The following is a 15,308-nucleotide window of genomic DNA, read 5'->3' on the forward strand; positions in this document are numbered from 1 at the left end:
TCCGTGGTTAGAGCTTCGGCCCATGTACGGAAGGGTTGTGGGTTCGATTTCCCGTCAAGGGCAGATATCTGGGTTGTAGGTTCAATCCTGACTCCGGTCAGGGCACGAGCAGGAGGCAACCAATCAATGTGTCTCTCTCACATGGATGTTTCTCTCTCTCTCTCTCTCTCACACATACACACACACTCCTTCAATGGAAAAAATATCCTTAGGTGAGGATTAATAACAACAGCTACAAGGTAAATCTGAATGTCTGTCAAGTCACAGCAGCTTTGGAGTTGACACAAATCTAACCGAGGAACCAGTGTCTTGGGCCGATGGCCTCTCCCAGTGGGCAGCAAGCCCCTCCTACTCTGTCTCAGATGTGTTTCTGCCTCAGGTCCCAGCACGTGCACCCACTTCCTGCCTCCTGAAACTGAAGAGGCACCACCACCGCCAGTGCCTCCACACTGGCCTCAGGGAACACTGTCCCCCTTCACTGCCATGAAGCCAGACTTGAAGTGCTTCCTAGGGCTGCCATCACCTGTTACCTCATCCAGGGTCTCTTTGAACAACAGAAACTTATGCTCAGTTCTGGAGGCCAGAGGTGTAAAATCAAGCTATCAGCGGAGCCATGCTCCCTCTGAGGTTCTAGGGAAAAGTCCTTCCTGGCCTCTGCCAGCTCCTGGCAATCCTTGGCTTCATCGCTCCAATCGCTGCCTCCGTCTTCACATGGCCTTTTCCTCTGTGTGTGTGTCTGTGTCCTCTCCTGTTTCTATAAGGACACCAGTCATTGGGTTTAGAGCCCACCCTAAATCCAGGATTATCTCATCTTGATCCTTAATTACTTCTGCAAAGACCCTATTTCCAATAAGGTCACATTCTGAGACAGCAAGTAGACATGACTTTTAGGGGGAGGCTATTCAACCTACTACACAGGTGCTCCTCACTTTTGCAATAAAAACGTGGGCTGCTAAGGGCCCGCCACTCTCCCTTGCCTGTGGAAAATGTGGGTCTGGAAGGCCTGACCTCAGACCAATTAAAGACAGTCACCAATTTAACAAGCCAAAGGAGATCGAAGCCCTCATAAAAATGCTGCCTGTAGTACATCTGCGGAACCCTGGGGTAGACCTAATTTATGTTCCTGCTATTCCTATTGATTTTTTTTTAAACACAAAACCCCACCATTTATTTAGGCTTTTACAGAAGAGCAGAAGGAAGTAATAATTTAAGATGCTCCCAGATCACTAGAGCTGTCTGCAAAGCTGACAAACCTTGCAGACCTCTGGACCCTCACACCCAGACTCGCTCCTTCTGGAAGCCAAGGGGGGTGCAGGGGAAGGGTGAAGATAATAACAGGAGAAACATTTGTTGAGAGCTTATTGCTATGCACTGAGCCATGTATCCATATTTTCTCATCTCCTCACCTTAACCCACAGGGCAGACCCTATTATTACTTCCCCTTTGCAGATGAGGAAGGTATCCAAGGTCCCATAGGTAGTCAGTGATGGGATCGCCATTCAGCATCCACCTCCGGTAACCTCAACAGTCCTTTTTTTCCCCATCAGCATTTAAGCAAATCTGTCCCATTAAAAAACAAACAAACCCTCCATTCCAACTTCCCTAGCAGCCACCACCTTCTCTTCTCTATATTTTCACAGCCTTCTTGAGACTTGTTCATCATCTTACTATCTCCATTTTTCTCATCTCTACTCCCTCTTCAACCTATTTTAATCTGGTTTCTGTCGCTCTCTTGTCGCTCACCTCCTCATCAGGGATGTAACCATTTGGTTATATAGAGGAGGAAAAAAAATCTTTCTCCTTATCCATCTTAGGTTCTCCAGATGGGACTCTGTAAATGGGGCTGACCAAAGACAGACAAACAAGAGTTAAACAAAGAGAAATTGTTAACTCATGCACGCACAGACACACACGGGAAGCACCCAGCAACGAGTAACCCAAAGAGCTTGGGCTTCTCTACCATCTGAGGTTAAAACAAAGGAAAGGGAGCCCTGGTGATGTAGCTCAGTGGTTGAGTGTCAACCAGGAGGTCACAGTTTGATTACCGGTCAGGGCATATGCCCAGGTTGGGGGCTCGATCCAGGGGCGTGCAGGAGGCAGCTGATCAATGGTTCTCTCTCATCATTGATGTTTCTATTTCTCTTTCCCTCTCCCTTCCTCTCTGAAATCAATTTTAAAAATATTTAAAAAATAATAATAAAGGAAAGGGGTTCTGGGGATTCTGGTGGGGAAAGATGGGGGAAGGCGATGGGTGGGGGAGGGAGACAAGTAATGCATAGGTGACTGGTAAAAGTATGGTAGACAAGGGTTGTTTAGTAAGTTTTGTTGTGCAGATTTAAGTCCTACCTTCTCCATTGATAAGAGTCCTCCTCTTCCTGGTATGGGAGAGGGAGACACCTTTCACAAGTGGGAATTTAAACTTCGTTTATAAATGGAAATTTCCTTTATAAAATCCCTGTTTTTAGAGTTTCTGTGCATCAGCTGGTTCTCAATGGCCTTTAGCTCAAAACAATGCCAAAGAGACACCTTTTGGGGTGGCATAATCTGGCACCCCTCATGCTGCCCAGCTCTCTGTGCCATGTTGCCACACACACTCGACTTCTGAGGCGCTCACTCTCTAGGTGTACCTCCCACCACTCAGAAAGACATTTATCCAGTCCTTTTTATCTCTTCCTGTCCTCAGGGCCTGGCTCTCAGCATTCTGCTCGCCCCCCCTCTGCTGGTCTGAGATGCCCATCTGCACTCTGACTGCTCCTGGATTCTCTCTCTGGCCTAGACCTTTCTCCTACACTCAGACCCTTGTCTCCAACTGCTCCCTGTAGATCTCCCTTTGGATCCAAAGTAGGCCCCTCAAATGTGACATGTCCTAAAACATGGGTCAGCAAACCAGCCCACCACTTCTTTTTGAAAAATATTTATTGGAACATGACCAAGTACATTTTTGTATGTATTGGCTCTAGCTGCCTTTGTGCTACAGCAGCAGAGTTGAGGAGTTGTGGCAGGGACCATGTGGCTTGCAAATCCTAAAACATTTACTCTCTGGCCCTTTAAGAACAAGTTGGCTGACCATTGTCCTAAGTTTCCCCTGTGATTTTTCATCTCAGGAAAATGTACCACCCAATTGCCCAAGATTTCCTAGGACTTGTCCTTGACTCTCATATTCCTCTTCACAGCCACACAACTGCCAAGTCTTTAGTGCCTACCTCCTAAATTTCTCTAGGATATGTTTATACCACCATATCCTCAGTGTAACCTCCATCTTTTGCTTGGTCAACGCAGTAGCTTCTTAACTGTCAGTGATCCCTCTTCGCATTGGTCATTTCCCGCACAGCAGCCAGGTGATTTCCTGTATTACGCAAACCCAAGTGTCATTCCCCCCTTTAAAACCATTCCCATGGCCATTCGGATGAAATCCTTGTACTTTCATGTGACTTAAAAGCCCTCTCGATCTGGCCCCTTCCTACATCCCTCTCCTCATCCCACCTGCTCACCTGGGTCCGCCTTTGTGCTGGGCTCAAAAAGGATTCTTTGGATTCTTTGTTCTTCTTGCCATGTTCGCCATTGGCCTCTCTCTTGGACTTGCACATGTTATTTCCTGTGCCAAGAACTCAGATTCCCTGCCAGCTCTTTCTCTCCTCCACCTGTGTGCCACTCTGAAGCCAAAATGGCCTTCCTAAAGTGCAGATCTAACCAGGTGTGTTGCTTCTCAGTTTGAAACTGTACCTTCAAGGGAACAAAATAGGTAGAGGCAGCTGGGGAGGAAGAAGAAACACTGAACAATATCAAGGATGGTGTGTTCTGGAGCATCCAACTTGACCTAGAGGTCATGTGACTTTAAGAACTTTACGAAAAGGGCCCACAAGGGGATGGGGTTGGCGAGAGCAGTTTCAGCGAGGTGCAGGCATGGGAGCTAGATGCCCAGGCAGGAGAGGGCTCCCTCACCCACAGATCCATTGGAGAGTGGGAGGGATTATCACACCCATTTGGAAGATAGGGAAACTGAGGCTCAGAGAGGGGAAGTGATTAGCCCAAGGTCACACAGCATGTGTTAGAGCCAGGACTTGAGTCTGAGAGCAGGGTGAGAGCCAGACCCAGGGTGTTTATTTCCCATTTCTAATTCCAGCAGCATCAGCACACCTTCCCTTTGAGCTGTACTCAATGAGAGGTGATTCATGGCCATTCCAGCAGCAGCTGAGCCTCTTATAAACCTTAACTGGCTGGACAGTCCTGAGCTGTGGGAGCTCACTAGCTCAGCTCCTCTGTAGCTTGAGAAGAAGCAGTTACAACCTGCCCAATCTACCAGCCAAGACTCACATGCCAGTCACCAGCAGGACAGCTGGGTGGGCAGCAGAGGCTGAGGCAAAGCACTCAAGAAAGCTGGCTTGCCTGGCTGGCGTGGCTCAGTGGTTGAGCGTCAACCTATGAACCAGGAGGTCATGGTTCAATTCCTAGTCAGGGCACATGCCTGGGTTGTGGGCTCAATCCCCAGTAGAGGGTGTGCAGGAGGCAGCCAATCAATGATTCTCTCTCATCATTGATGTTTCCATCTCTCTCTCCCTCTCCTTTCCTCTCTGAAATCAATAAAAATACGTTAAAAGAAAGAATGAAAGAAAGCTGGCTTGAGGATCAAACTTCAGGTCATTTTCCCATTCATTTATGAATTAACTAGAGGCCCAGTGCACGAATTCGTGCACAGGTGGGGTCCAGCTGGCCTGGCCCCAATCGGGGCAGATTGGGCTGGGCCTGTTGGGAGGAGGAGATGGCGGGAGGTTGGCAGGCTGGCCCACCCCGATCGGGGTCCTATGAGGGCTGGGCTGGCTGGGGGGAGGGGCCGTGGGTGATTGGCCGGTGGGCCCTGCCCCTGATTGGGGTGGTGTGGGCCCATCAAGGGTGGGGCTGGCTGGGGGAGGGGCCACAGGCAGTTGGCCGGCTGGCCCTACCCCTGATCAGGGTTGGGGGGCCGATCTGGTGTAGGGCCAGGCCAGGGGAGGGGCTGCAGGAGGTTGGCTGGCTGGCCCCGCCCCCATCGGGCTGGTTCGTTGGCTGCTGTGGGCGTCATAGCGACCAGTTGTTCCGGTCGTTACAGCGTTCTGGCCAGTGGCTTTTTATATATATAGATTCCACTACAGGCATTAGGTACTAGGGAACACAGATGAACACAGGGAACACAGGCAGACAGGGATGGTCTTGCCTTTGTGCAATTATGTCCTGGTGAGAGACAAGGACGTCAAACTGGAGGGCAAGAGGAGGCCTCCTCACCAGTGTTCAGCCTGAACAGAGCCCACCGCCCGGCAGGATTAGCACCAGGGAAAGAACTGAGAAAGTGACAAGGGCTGGGGTGTGGAGTCAGTGGAACCCCTCCCGATGTAAACCCAGACCTGTAAACTGGGGAGAACAATGGGAGGATTAACAGAGACAACCTGTGGGAAGGGTGCAGAACAAGACGTGCCGTAAAGTTGATTATTATTGGTTAAATCTAAAGGTAGGAAGCTGTGGAATAAGAAGGCTGCCTATTCGCTGAGGGTCTAGTAGGGCCTGGGGCTGGGGGAGGACAGGATGAGAGGACCCTCAGGCATGTGACAGTGAGCGGCACGTGAACATGCTGCTGTGTGACGCTGTGGTCCTCCGATTCCAAGTGCTTCCTCAAGATGTCTGCACCTTCCCACATCACACCTGACCCTGACTGCTACCAGTTCTCCACCCCCCTCGCCTCTCTTCCCACAGCCACCCTCTCCCTCAACTCCTGCTAAGCCCCATGTGGAACTCTTCTCCGTTCACCACAGAAGCCAAGCTGCACAAAGCCTTGGGACACACAGCCACCCTTCCAGGTTTATGCGGGTGGGAGGGGGTTATGCCACAGCCACAGCCACACACACCAAGGCAGCTTGACTGTTCAATTCCCCATTTCCACCAGCTCTGCCAGCAGCCGCCATGAGGCTCACCCTGTCCCCAGGCCTCACCAGCAGTTTCCCTCCCTCTTTGTTGGAACTATTGGGCTCCCTCCAGTCTTTGTCCAACCGCTACTCCAGGTCCCCATCACAAGTCCAGAGAAGCCTCCGCCGTGTTGCCAGCTCAGGGCTCACCTCCACCCACAAAGTTTTATTTCTCCACTGGGATGATATCTGCAGTTCGTTGTTCCTCCTCCCACATTTCTTTCGAGCAGCACTTGGGTTTTAATGAGCAAGCGTGGTAAACCCAGAGGCTGCAGGAATGTGGGAGGGGGCAGTGAACGGAGTCTGGGGTTCAGGGAGATGCAGAAGGGAGAGGAGTTGGGGAAGGTGAGGCTGGGGGTGGCGTGGGGAAAGGGGCCACCCTGCCTTGAGGGCCTCTCTGGGTCCCCCCCCCCCTGTCCCTCATGCAGAGCTAGAGCTCTCTGCATTAGAATTCTCTCGGTTGTAAGTGACTGAAACTCTAGCCAAACAGGCAAAAAGTAAGGGCGTTTCCTGGCTCCTGGGCTGGGATATCTGGGATCTAGGGCACCAAACAATGTCACTTGGACTCACTGTTTTCCCACCTTTCCGTTCCGCCTCCCGTGCGCTGGCTTCTTGAGGCAGACTCTCTCTGTAGGGCCCATGGCAATGGCTCCTAGCTTCCGGCCTCCTAGAGTAAAACCCCAATGAATTCAACAGAAATCCCAGCCTGGAATCTCTCAGGCCTGGCTTGGGTCATGTTAAAAGGTAAACTGAGGCATACTGAGAATGTTAAGAATTTGAGCAGAATTTAATTCAGATCTGGCAGCATCCAATGTAGCAGATAGAAAGGAGCTCCGAAGAGCTACGCAGAACGGGGGACGTTTATAGGCAGAAGGGAGCAGGAATGAGGAAGTTATACTCAAAAAAAAAAGTGAGTTGGTTACCGCCAGGTCACGTTCCTTATTGGGGATGGCAGGGGATATCAGGCAGAGGGCCTAACTAGGGCTGATCGTTGACTCCTGATCGACTGGTTCAAGGTTCCATTTCTGGGAGAGGAGCAACTGTAGTTCGTCTCCAGTTTGGTGATATGGGGCTTAGCATAAGCGACTCCATGTTGAGCCTGTTGTCATTCGGGAATCACCTGCTGGGCCTGAGGGGTGTGGTTCTCTGCTTAGCCAAGTTGGGGTCCAAAGGCTGACCCTGGAGCCAGGGGGAAGGAGGAGAGAGGTGTCAGCCCAGTTGTGCCAGAAGAAAAGAGAATGGATGCTGGGAAGTGAAAAACAAGGGTTCGCTGCCTTTTAGAGGATAAGAAACGGTATTTTAGAGAAGGGCAGGGATTGCTAAGGTCATCACCTCACCAAAACCAGGACAGAACTCAGACCCCTGGTCTGATTGAATGCCCTGTGCCTCCTTTCTCCATCGTTAGGACTAGGCCCACAGGCAGCCCACACTGAAGGAAACTGAGCTGGAGCTGGGACTGCCAGTCCCCTGTGGGTCTCTAGCATGGTCTTGACTTGCTTCAACCAAGAGCTGTTTGTTCAGATTCAGAGCAACTGTTCACCCCCAGGAGCACAACCTGCAGGTCCGAAAGGGGAGAATCCTGAGGAAGCGCCTCGGTGGCTGCAGGTGCTGGTGGAAGCGTGGCTCTGGGACAGCCAGCTGCCACCCTGACTGCCCACGTGCAGGCCTCCATCTCCAGGGAGGCCCGCGAGCCTGCACAACAATGTAAGATGATTTTTATTCTGAAATAACTTTGAACTTAGACAAAGAATTCCTGTGTGTCCTTTTACTCAGATTCACGGGTTGCTGGCATTTTGCTGCATCTGCTTTATCACTCACGGCCTTTCTCTCTGGAAGACCTCAGTTGTAGACATAATGTCGCCTTACTCTTAAGTCCTCTAGCGTGTAGTAAAGAACGCAGGTGTTCTCTTTCATATTACAGTGACTCGGTACTCCTTCCTAGTATTTACGTTTTATCAGTTTTCCCAATAATTTGTATTATGGCAACTGTCCTCCTCCTCCCCTATTTGGGATGTGGTTCAGGAAGAAGCATTGCTTTTCCTTGCCACATCTCTAACCTCCTTCAGTCGTTTTGTCTTTCATGACCCTGACGATTTTGAAGAGCCCAGGCCGGTGGTTTTAGTGGATAGCCTGCATTTTAAACGTTTCCCTGGTGATGAGATGCCCTCTGTGATTTGAGGACCACTACCCCCGAGTGGTCTTCCTGTCTGAGCCTCAAGAAGGCACAGCTGGGCCCACATCTTATTCATTGGGGTCCCCACATCTGGCTCAGTGCCTGGCACGCCTATGAGGACCTCAATAAAGACTGGGCTTGGGAGCTGTGTAGACCATTACCACTCAATGACTTGGCAATGGCTCAGCTTCTCCAGCCTCATCTCCACCCCCACTCTCACCCCCACCCCCTGTCTATAACCCAGTGTGAGGGTGGTGTAGTCTAGCCTGACTTTAAGGGCCCTGTCAGCTTCGAAGCTTGGTTGTGGGCCTTCAAAAGGTGTAGCTCAGGACCCCTTTTCTCCCCTGCTAGAAGCTGGATAGGATGTCTTGGGCCTCCTGTCAAGTCTTAGGGATTGTCTAAGAGGTGGGGCCTATGACTTGTTTCTAACGAGTGGAAGTTGGTAAAGATGATGGGAGGTCACTCCCTTGATTAGGTTCCATTCTATAAGGCTCCTTCTCAGCAGACTGGAGAGGCTCTCCTTGCTGGCTTGGTGAACTAAGCTGCCATTGGAGGCAGCCCCTGTGGCAGGGAACTGTGGGTGGCCTATAGGATTTGCAGGTGGCTTCTAGCTGACAGCCAACAAAACCTGGGGCCCTCAGTCAGGAGAGGGGAGATGGGGGAGGGTCAGCAGGGGTCAGGCCTCAGAGTCCACACCAGGCCCTGCATCTGGAAGGCTTTCAGGCAGAGATGGGAGAGATGGTGCCAGCATCTGCCCTGCCAGCCTGGGTCACCCCAACTGCTGCAGTGCTCCTGGCTGGCTCACCGCTGTGGCACCTGCAGCTGTTTCTTCCCCTTCCCCTCCTCTGTGCCCTAGTCCCCATTCCTAAGTCCTTCCTTCCCAGAAAACGTGACTTCTTCTCTTCATCTTGCTGAGGGAAGTTCTGGCCTCAACCTTGGACTTGAGATCTCCTCATCCCACCCACCTGAAGAAGGAGGGGTTCTGGGTTCTCTCTTTCTTGCTGTTCCAAAATTTGCCGAATTCATCCAAAAGGCAACTAGGTTTCTTCATATTCCAACCTAAGCTGTTACCCAGGGCTGCCGACCTCTCAGGGAAAGACTAGAACTCTCCCGGGAAAGAAACTCGACACTTGGCCCTGAAAGTATTAATTCAAACAAGCCAATTGGATCTATCTTCTCTGCATTTCTCCCCATAGTCGAGTTAGAGGAGGTTGTTGCTCTAATCACATTAGCAACTGGGAGATGGGCCAGTTATTGTACAAGCCTGACGGAAAGCAATGTGGGAGAGTGCAAGGTCAAGTAAAGCAATGGTGAGGACCACGCTGACTGCTGGTTTATGGGGCAGTGAGTCAGGGTTCCTGCCCCTCGCCCAGCCCCAGAGCCAATCTGCAGAGCAAGTGGAGGCTACAGCAGGTCACTGGTGTGGGAGGAAGCAGGGATGCTTCTGAGCTGTGACTCAGCCTTTGTCCACTGAGGCAGCCAGAAACCAGACAAGACAAATCAACGTCCACTGGTGATGGAGACAGATGGGGTGGACCGCACATCTGGAGTTGGGTCCTAGAGGATCACATCTTTGCATGAACAGGTCTGCTGTCTCTCAGCCAGCCATCTTTTAAGCTACCTTCTCCACATCAGATGGGAAATGCACAGAGACAAATGCAAGGCCCTGTTTGAAACCCTTAACTAGACCTACAAAACTTCACTGCCCTGCTCTTTAGGGGCATGGTGGCAACTCAAGTTTTTCTGCAAAACTTCGCTACCATGAGAGATGTTTTGAAAGGATTGCCAAAGGTTTTCAAAAGCTTTTTAATGTTGAACTTCTAAAAAAATTGCACTTTGTCAAAAGGTAATTTACCCAAACATTTAAGTCTCTTCTGGGTCCTTTCAGATTCGTACAAGGGGTGAGTGGTAATGGTGGTCCCAGGGAAAGGCTTCACAATGGAATCTATAAAATGTGTTTTCCAAAAGGGCTTATTAAAAAAGCATGCCTGGCAGGGACCAAGACCAAGGTAGCCTGCAAAATGGATTTCTTTCATAGTGAGAGTGAGTCTAGGAATTATCCATTTTATAACTGGAGCGTTCTGTGCTTATTCTATTTTCTCCACACATGATTATAACCTGGAACTAGATTGCAAACCTCGGAGAGTCCTGACCACAAAGGACCCATACCCAGTCACCTGCCAGGGCTGGGTGCCAAATTAAAAGGGCCTCCAAAGTGTCAAGATCAATTTGTCTCCACCGCCGATTTTCAGAAAGTGTGGGAAGTTGGGGGAACCCAAAATGAAAAGATGACAGAACTGGACTGGTTTATACTCCCTCCCCTCAAACACTCACTTGGAACACTCACATCGGATGCTTGCTTGTAAAGTTTATTGACAACTGTTTGGTCCCAACACACAAAACAGCACTTGAACCACAAAAAGTGTTCAAACAAAATAGACAGTTAAGAAAAACATCTCTCCCCCAAGCCCAATCCAAAACAAACAGTGCAAGATGGGGAAGGGGGTTGTGGTGGTAACTTTTGTCTTTTTTTAAAGATAAATCTAATCCGGTATGTCTTTCCACTGAGAAATCAAGAATTTCATTGTCTTAATTCTTATATATCATTTTGTTACATCATTTAACTAAGCCTCTGGATAAAAAAAATAGATAGTAATTGGACTGGCCATTGTGGAATACATTAGGAACACAATGAACTTCGCTGTATTTTCCTATCTTCACACAGCGATTGTTAGTCATACACGTGGCCCAGGCTGACTGGCGACTCCAGCAAATGGTGTGACCACACTCACATGACTGCATACAACGTCAGTCTCTTCTTTGTTGCCCAAAGAAGCTGCTCTTTGAGACTGTTCCTTGTGACTTGTAATAGTACCTCTTATGTTTTTAAGTCCACAGTTCTTTACATGAGAGCAAAACTAAAGTCCAAGCGTGCAAACTCAGCCTTATGAAATCTCAGGTTAAGGCAACTGATGTTCTCAACACTAACTCTAGCACATTGTTTAAAAGCTTCTTTTAAAAAACTGCACATTTGCATTGTACTTCCTGTCCCACTACGTCTGTGGAGGAAAAGCCTCCAGCGGGATCGCAAGGTGCCATCACGCTCAGAGGCTTTTCCAATGTAGTTCCATCTTGATTGGGGCTACGTCTTGAGAACTGGGAATCATTGGCTTCATAGAAAAGATTTGGGGAACAAACTTCTATCTTGTAAAAATCTCTCTATAGCCCTTATTTTGTGGCATTTTATTAAAATGCTGGCTATAAAATCAGAGCCCGTTTTCTGGCTTTCCAGAAATTACAAAATATAAACATTTCCCCCAAAGAAACCATCTAACTAGTGGAAGACCTTTTGTCAACAGGTTCTTTCTGCTCTATGAATGAACCCGCCTTTTGCCCAACAAATACAACCCATTGTAAATGTCAGGTTTCTCTAGGAGGGGTGAGAGGCCACCTGTCACCGGATGCCTCAGCCACCTCGGGGCGAAGGTCATTCAACAGGGCAGTGCTCCCTCACAGGTTGGCTTTTCCCAAATACCAACACCAGATATCACAAAAAACCTGCACATGCTTCCAACAGCGAGAAGTAACCAAGTTAAAGTAGACACTATTAAGACACACAAACACATACACAGAGCTTCCCGACTATCAAAACCAGCTTTAAAAGGACAAAAACCAAGTTAAGTTGACCAACCTTGGCCTTTATATGTTTAGATACAATTTCTGTGTGTTCCTAGTGGGAAGAGTATCCGTACCGCCCCAGATGAAGCACCTCACCCCTCAGCTGATTTGTACTTTATGCATTGCATACTTGAGAACGAGACACTCTTCCCAACATTGCCTCTTGACACACAATCATGTGTGGACTTCAAACACTGACTTTAAATTCACGACACCAAGACATCTCCTTCTTTACCTAATGCATGTCAAACTGGAACTTAACATAAAAGGGAAGCTTAAATCATCAACTTTCTAGAAGCTCCTAAATGGAACCCCAAAGTGGAAAAACATTTAAAAAATTCTGTGATGAAGCCGCTTTTGTCAACTACAGACATAGTTAAATAAAAAACAAGGCACTCTTACAAGTCACATGGAAGCCAGGACCTTGATATCCAACCTGAAAATACATTCTTACTTCTGGCCCACCCTCCTTCAGTGTGTGAACACGCAGGCCACTGAACAGGCTTTGCTTCAAGACACATCATGCATATGATTAATACCACCTGAAAATATCAGTAAGCAAAGGCTTAGAGACTATATTATGCTACATGGAGGATTATATCACTGATGTGGCTTAATGGAAGTAAAACTACTTCCTTCTAGCCGAGTTCTTACTGCTTTCTTCTTATGGAACACCATTATATTTCATAATAATTAAGAAAAAAATTGGTAAAATATATTAAGAATTCTTTAACAAATGCCAGGACTTTTGTTTTCAAATAATTGGGGGGGGGGGGGGGGGAGGTAGAAAACTTTAGCTCCAAGTTGTGTTCAATGGAAAAAAAACAAAAACGTATGGAATACATCTAAGGATGGAGGAGGTGGCTTCTAGGGGTTTTCATTAAAACAGCAAGGGCTGTGTCTTCTGAACCCACTGTGTGTGCAGAATCAGACAGTGTTCCCGTCCTACTTCTATGTTCAGAATGAGTCAAAGCTTGGTTACAGGTGCAAAGGAAAAGTTGGCTGCCAATTTTACTCTATTTTTGGGCTGCTTTTTGGCTGGGCTTTCCACAGGGCCCTTGCTGAGCTGGGACTCTGGGGTGTCCGAGGGGGGGCAGGGAGGCGCCGGGACACAAGAGGAGCTGGAGTCGGAGGTCAACTTTTTGTTATTTACTGGTTCAGTGTTCTCTTCTTGGTTTAAAATCATAATTTCTGTAAACACAGAGAAGCAAACAGATTTAGTTCTAGGACCTGCAAGTATTGGTTTTTAGTTTCTCTCTCATCTTTTCACAAAAAAATATTTAAAAAATAACCCCCCAAATGTCACACCCATGCCACCATTTACATTATCAGCTGTGTGGCCAATATTACGTGTCACAGTCAAATATTTATAAACTGCATCTCAGCTCTCCCCTGGATTACAAAGTTTTAGAAATCTTCACTTTTGCCTTCAAATCATTGAGCAATGATTTAAAAACATTTTTCCTACTTTGGCTTCTCTGCCCATTCACTCTTGTCAGGTAGTTAAGGACCCAGAAGGGCCCTGGCAGAGGACCTTACTCTGCAGGTCTAAGGTGGGGGGGGGGGCGGGGAGTAAGAGTATGGCACAGAGTCGTAACTGCCCTAGAAAACCCAGGAAGTCACACCCAGCGGTGCTCCTGGGATGCTGCTGTGCATACAGAGCCATGCTGCCTGGAGGAGATGCACTGTTATACCTCGACTCCCACTGCGTGTGCAAGGGCTCTCACACTGAAGGCACGCAGAAGGTGAGAGTGACGCACAGCCCAACTCCCTTCTCGGGCTGGCTTTCACTGAGAATAGCAGACAGAACTGCTCACACCATTCAAAATAGTTTTCTCTCTCGTAACGTGTGGATGGCTGCTGTATCTAGTGGCACATGTACGCTCAGTGCACCCAGGCTACACCCCATGGAAGAGCTCGTGTCAGTCTCCCTCCAGCGCTCGTCATGCTCTCCAGGGGACACGCCCTGCTTTTCCACAGGCCAGATCAGTCTCAGAAGCCAGGCGTACGGGTCCCCGGCTCCACTTTCCGGATGAACAGCTCAGTTCTCTCACTGCTCTCGGATGCTGCTAGAGAAGACTAAGGGTGTGAGATCGGCCAGGTGGCCAGGAGCGGTCCCTGTGGCCAGGACAGCAGCTCGGCAGCAGGGTGGAGAAGGGCTGCTCACACAGGGAGGACGACAAGGAAGTTCCTCGTTTGAGAAGAAGGGCCATCCTGTCAGGTCAGATGACGCAGCAGAAAGACAGGAGGCCTTGGGTTCAAATCCTAACTCTGCCACTTGCTAGTCAGGCAGCCTGGAGCTAGATTCATCTCCAGTCACCACACAAGCTCTGCCTGCCACCTAAATGTGCTGAGTCTGTCAGCCCCAGCGCAGTGTCAGGCACGCAGGGGGAGCGGTGCAGCATGGGCTGGAGTCAGTGCACAACCCCGTCAGCTTCCTCTTCCTTCTCAGACACTGTGCAGGGTCTGCAGTCGGACAGATGCCCATCCCTGCCCTCTCACCCCTCATAAAGCCCCACCGCCCTGGAGCCATCATGGAGACCCCGCCAGAGGGACAGCATGTTTGGTGATGAGCGTGCCTTCTCTGTAGCCCAGCTGTACCATCCCTCAAGTCGAACCATCACTCCTTTGCTTGCTCCCTAAGCCAACTCAGGCTCAGGAGGAACCCTGATAGGAAGAGGGTCCTAAATAATCAACACAGGTGTTTTGGGCCCAAAAAGGTATAGTTTCTCCCACCTCCATCAAACACTTAATATATTGGCATGCGATTTTATCTTTTAAGCCCACAACACAGTACATCCTACCAGAAGGTTCTTGAGGGTGTTCCTCAAACTGAATGAGATCAGCAGACTGAAGGATGACAGGATCTGGCCTCAGCTGAGGGGATGGCAGGCAGGAGGGCACAGGTGCGCACAGTAGGTCCACGGGGGAGGCGCTAGTCAGGCGGAGAAGCTCCTGCTCCGTTGGACTGGGCCCTGGACAGGAGAGGTAGGTATGGCTCATCAGGACAGTCCACACAAGTCTGCCCGAGGCTTTGTTTCAAAGCCGTAAACAGGAAAAGTGGCAGGAAGTACTCAATAACTCAAGGTTTAAGAAAAGGCCATTACCAGAAAGATCTGGGTCTGTCTTTGGTAACTGAAGAGCCATAAGCCAAGATCTCCCCGAGACCCCATCTGAGAAAAAGGGCCCCACAGTAAGCTCCCAGAGGCGGGAAATAAAAACCCACAGAAGGGGTGCATAGTAGTTAAAGGAGCAAAGCTCAGCATTTACAAGACTTAGGTCCAAGTACTGTCACTTCCTAGCTGAGTGATTTTGGGTAAGCTACTTCACCTCCGGGAATTTTGGAACGTAGGTAACAACTGCTGAAGGTTGTTGTGATATCTGAGAGAGATGGGTTACATTAAGGTGCTTTATAAAAAATGTAAAGTGTTACATAACTGAGTTATAAACACAGAACACAGTAACACTAATGACTGTCAGAGTCCAATGAAGACAAAATTTTCATACATAACAATGAATTCAAA

At 49.0% G+C, this 15,308-nt stretch overlaps 2 protein-coding genes across 3 annotated transcripts in view; one reads left to right on the top strand and one right to left on the bottom strand.

The window, feature by feature from the left end:
* The window catches only part of BMERB1 (bMERB domain containing 1), a 114,153-nt gene that overhangs the window by 96,574 nt on the left and 2,271 nt on the right, over nucleotides 1–15,308 (top strand). The window lies entirely within an intron of this gene.
* MARF1 (meiosis regulator and mRNA stability factor 1) overlaps nucleotides 10,455–15,308 on the bottom strand; it is a 43,967-nt gene continuing 39,113 nt past the window's right edge. For both annotated transcript variants that reach the window (XM_079797355.1, XM_079797354.1), the window contains exons 26-27: nucleotides 14,589–14,759; nucleotides 10,455–12,975 (exon numbers count right to left, since the gene is read on the bottom strand). In XM_079797355.1, the coding sequence (XP_079653481.1) occupies nucleotides 12,752–12,975; nucleotides 14,589–14,759 (395 nt within the window). In that variant the 3' untranslated portion in view covers nucleotides 10,455–12,751. The remainder of the gene's footprint in view (nucleotides 12,976–14,588; nucleotides 14,760–15,308) is intronic.

This window comes from Cnephaeus nilssonii (assembly GCF_951640355.1).
Source record: "Cnephaeus nilssonii genome assembly, chromosome: 2".
Taxonomy (NCBI): domain Eukaryota; kingdom Metazoa; phylum Chordata; class Mammalia; order Chiroptera; family Vespertilionidae; genus Cnephaeus; species Cnephaeus nilssonii.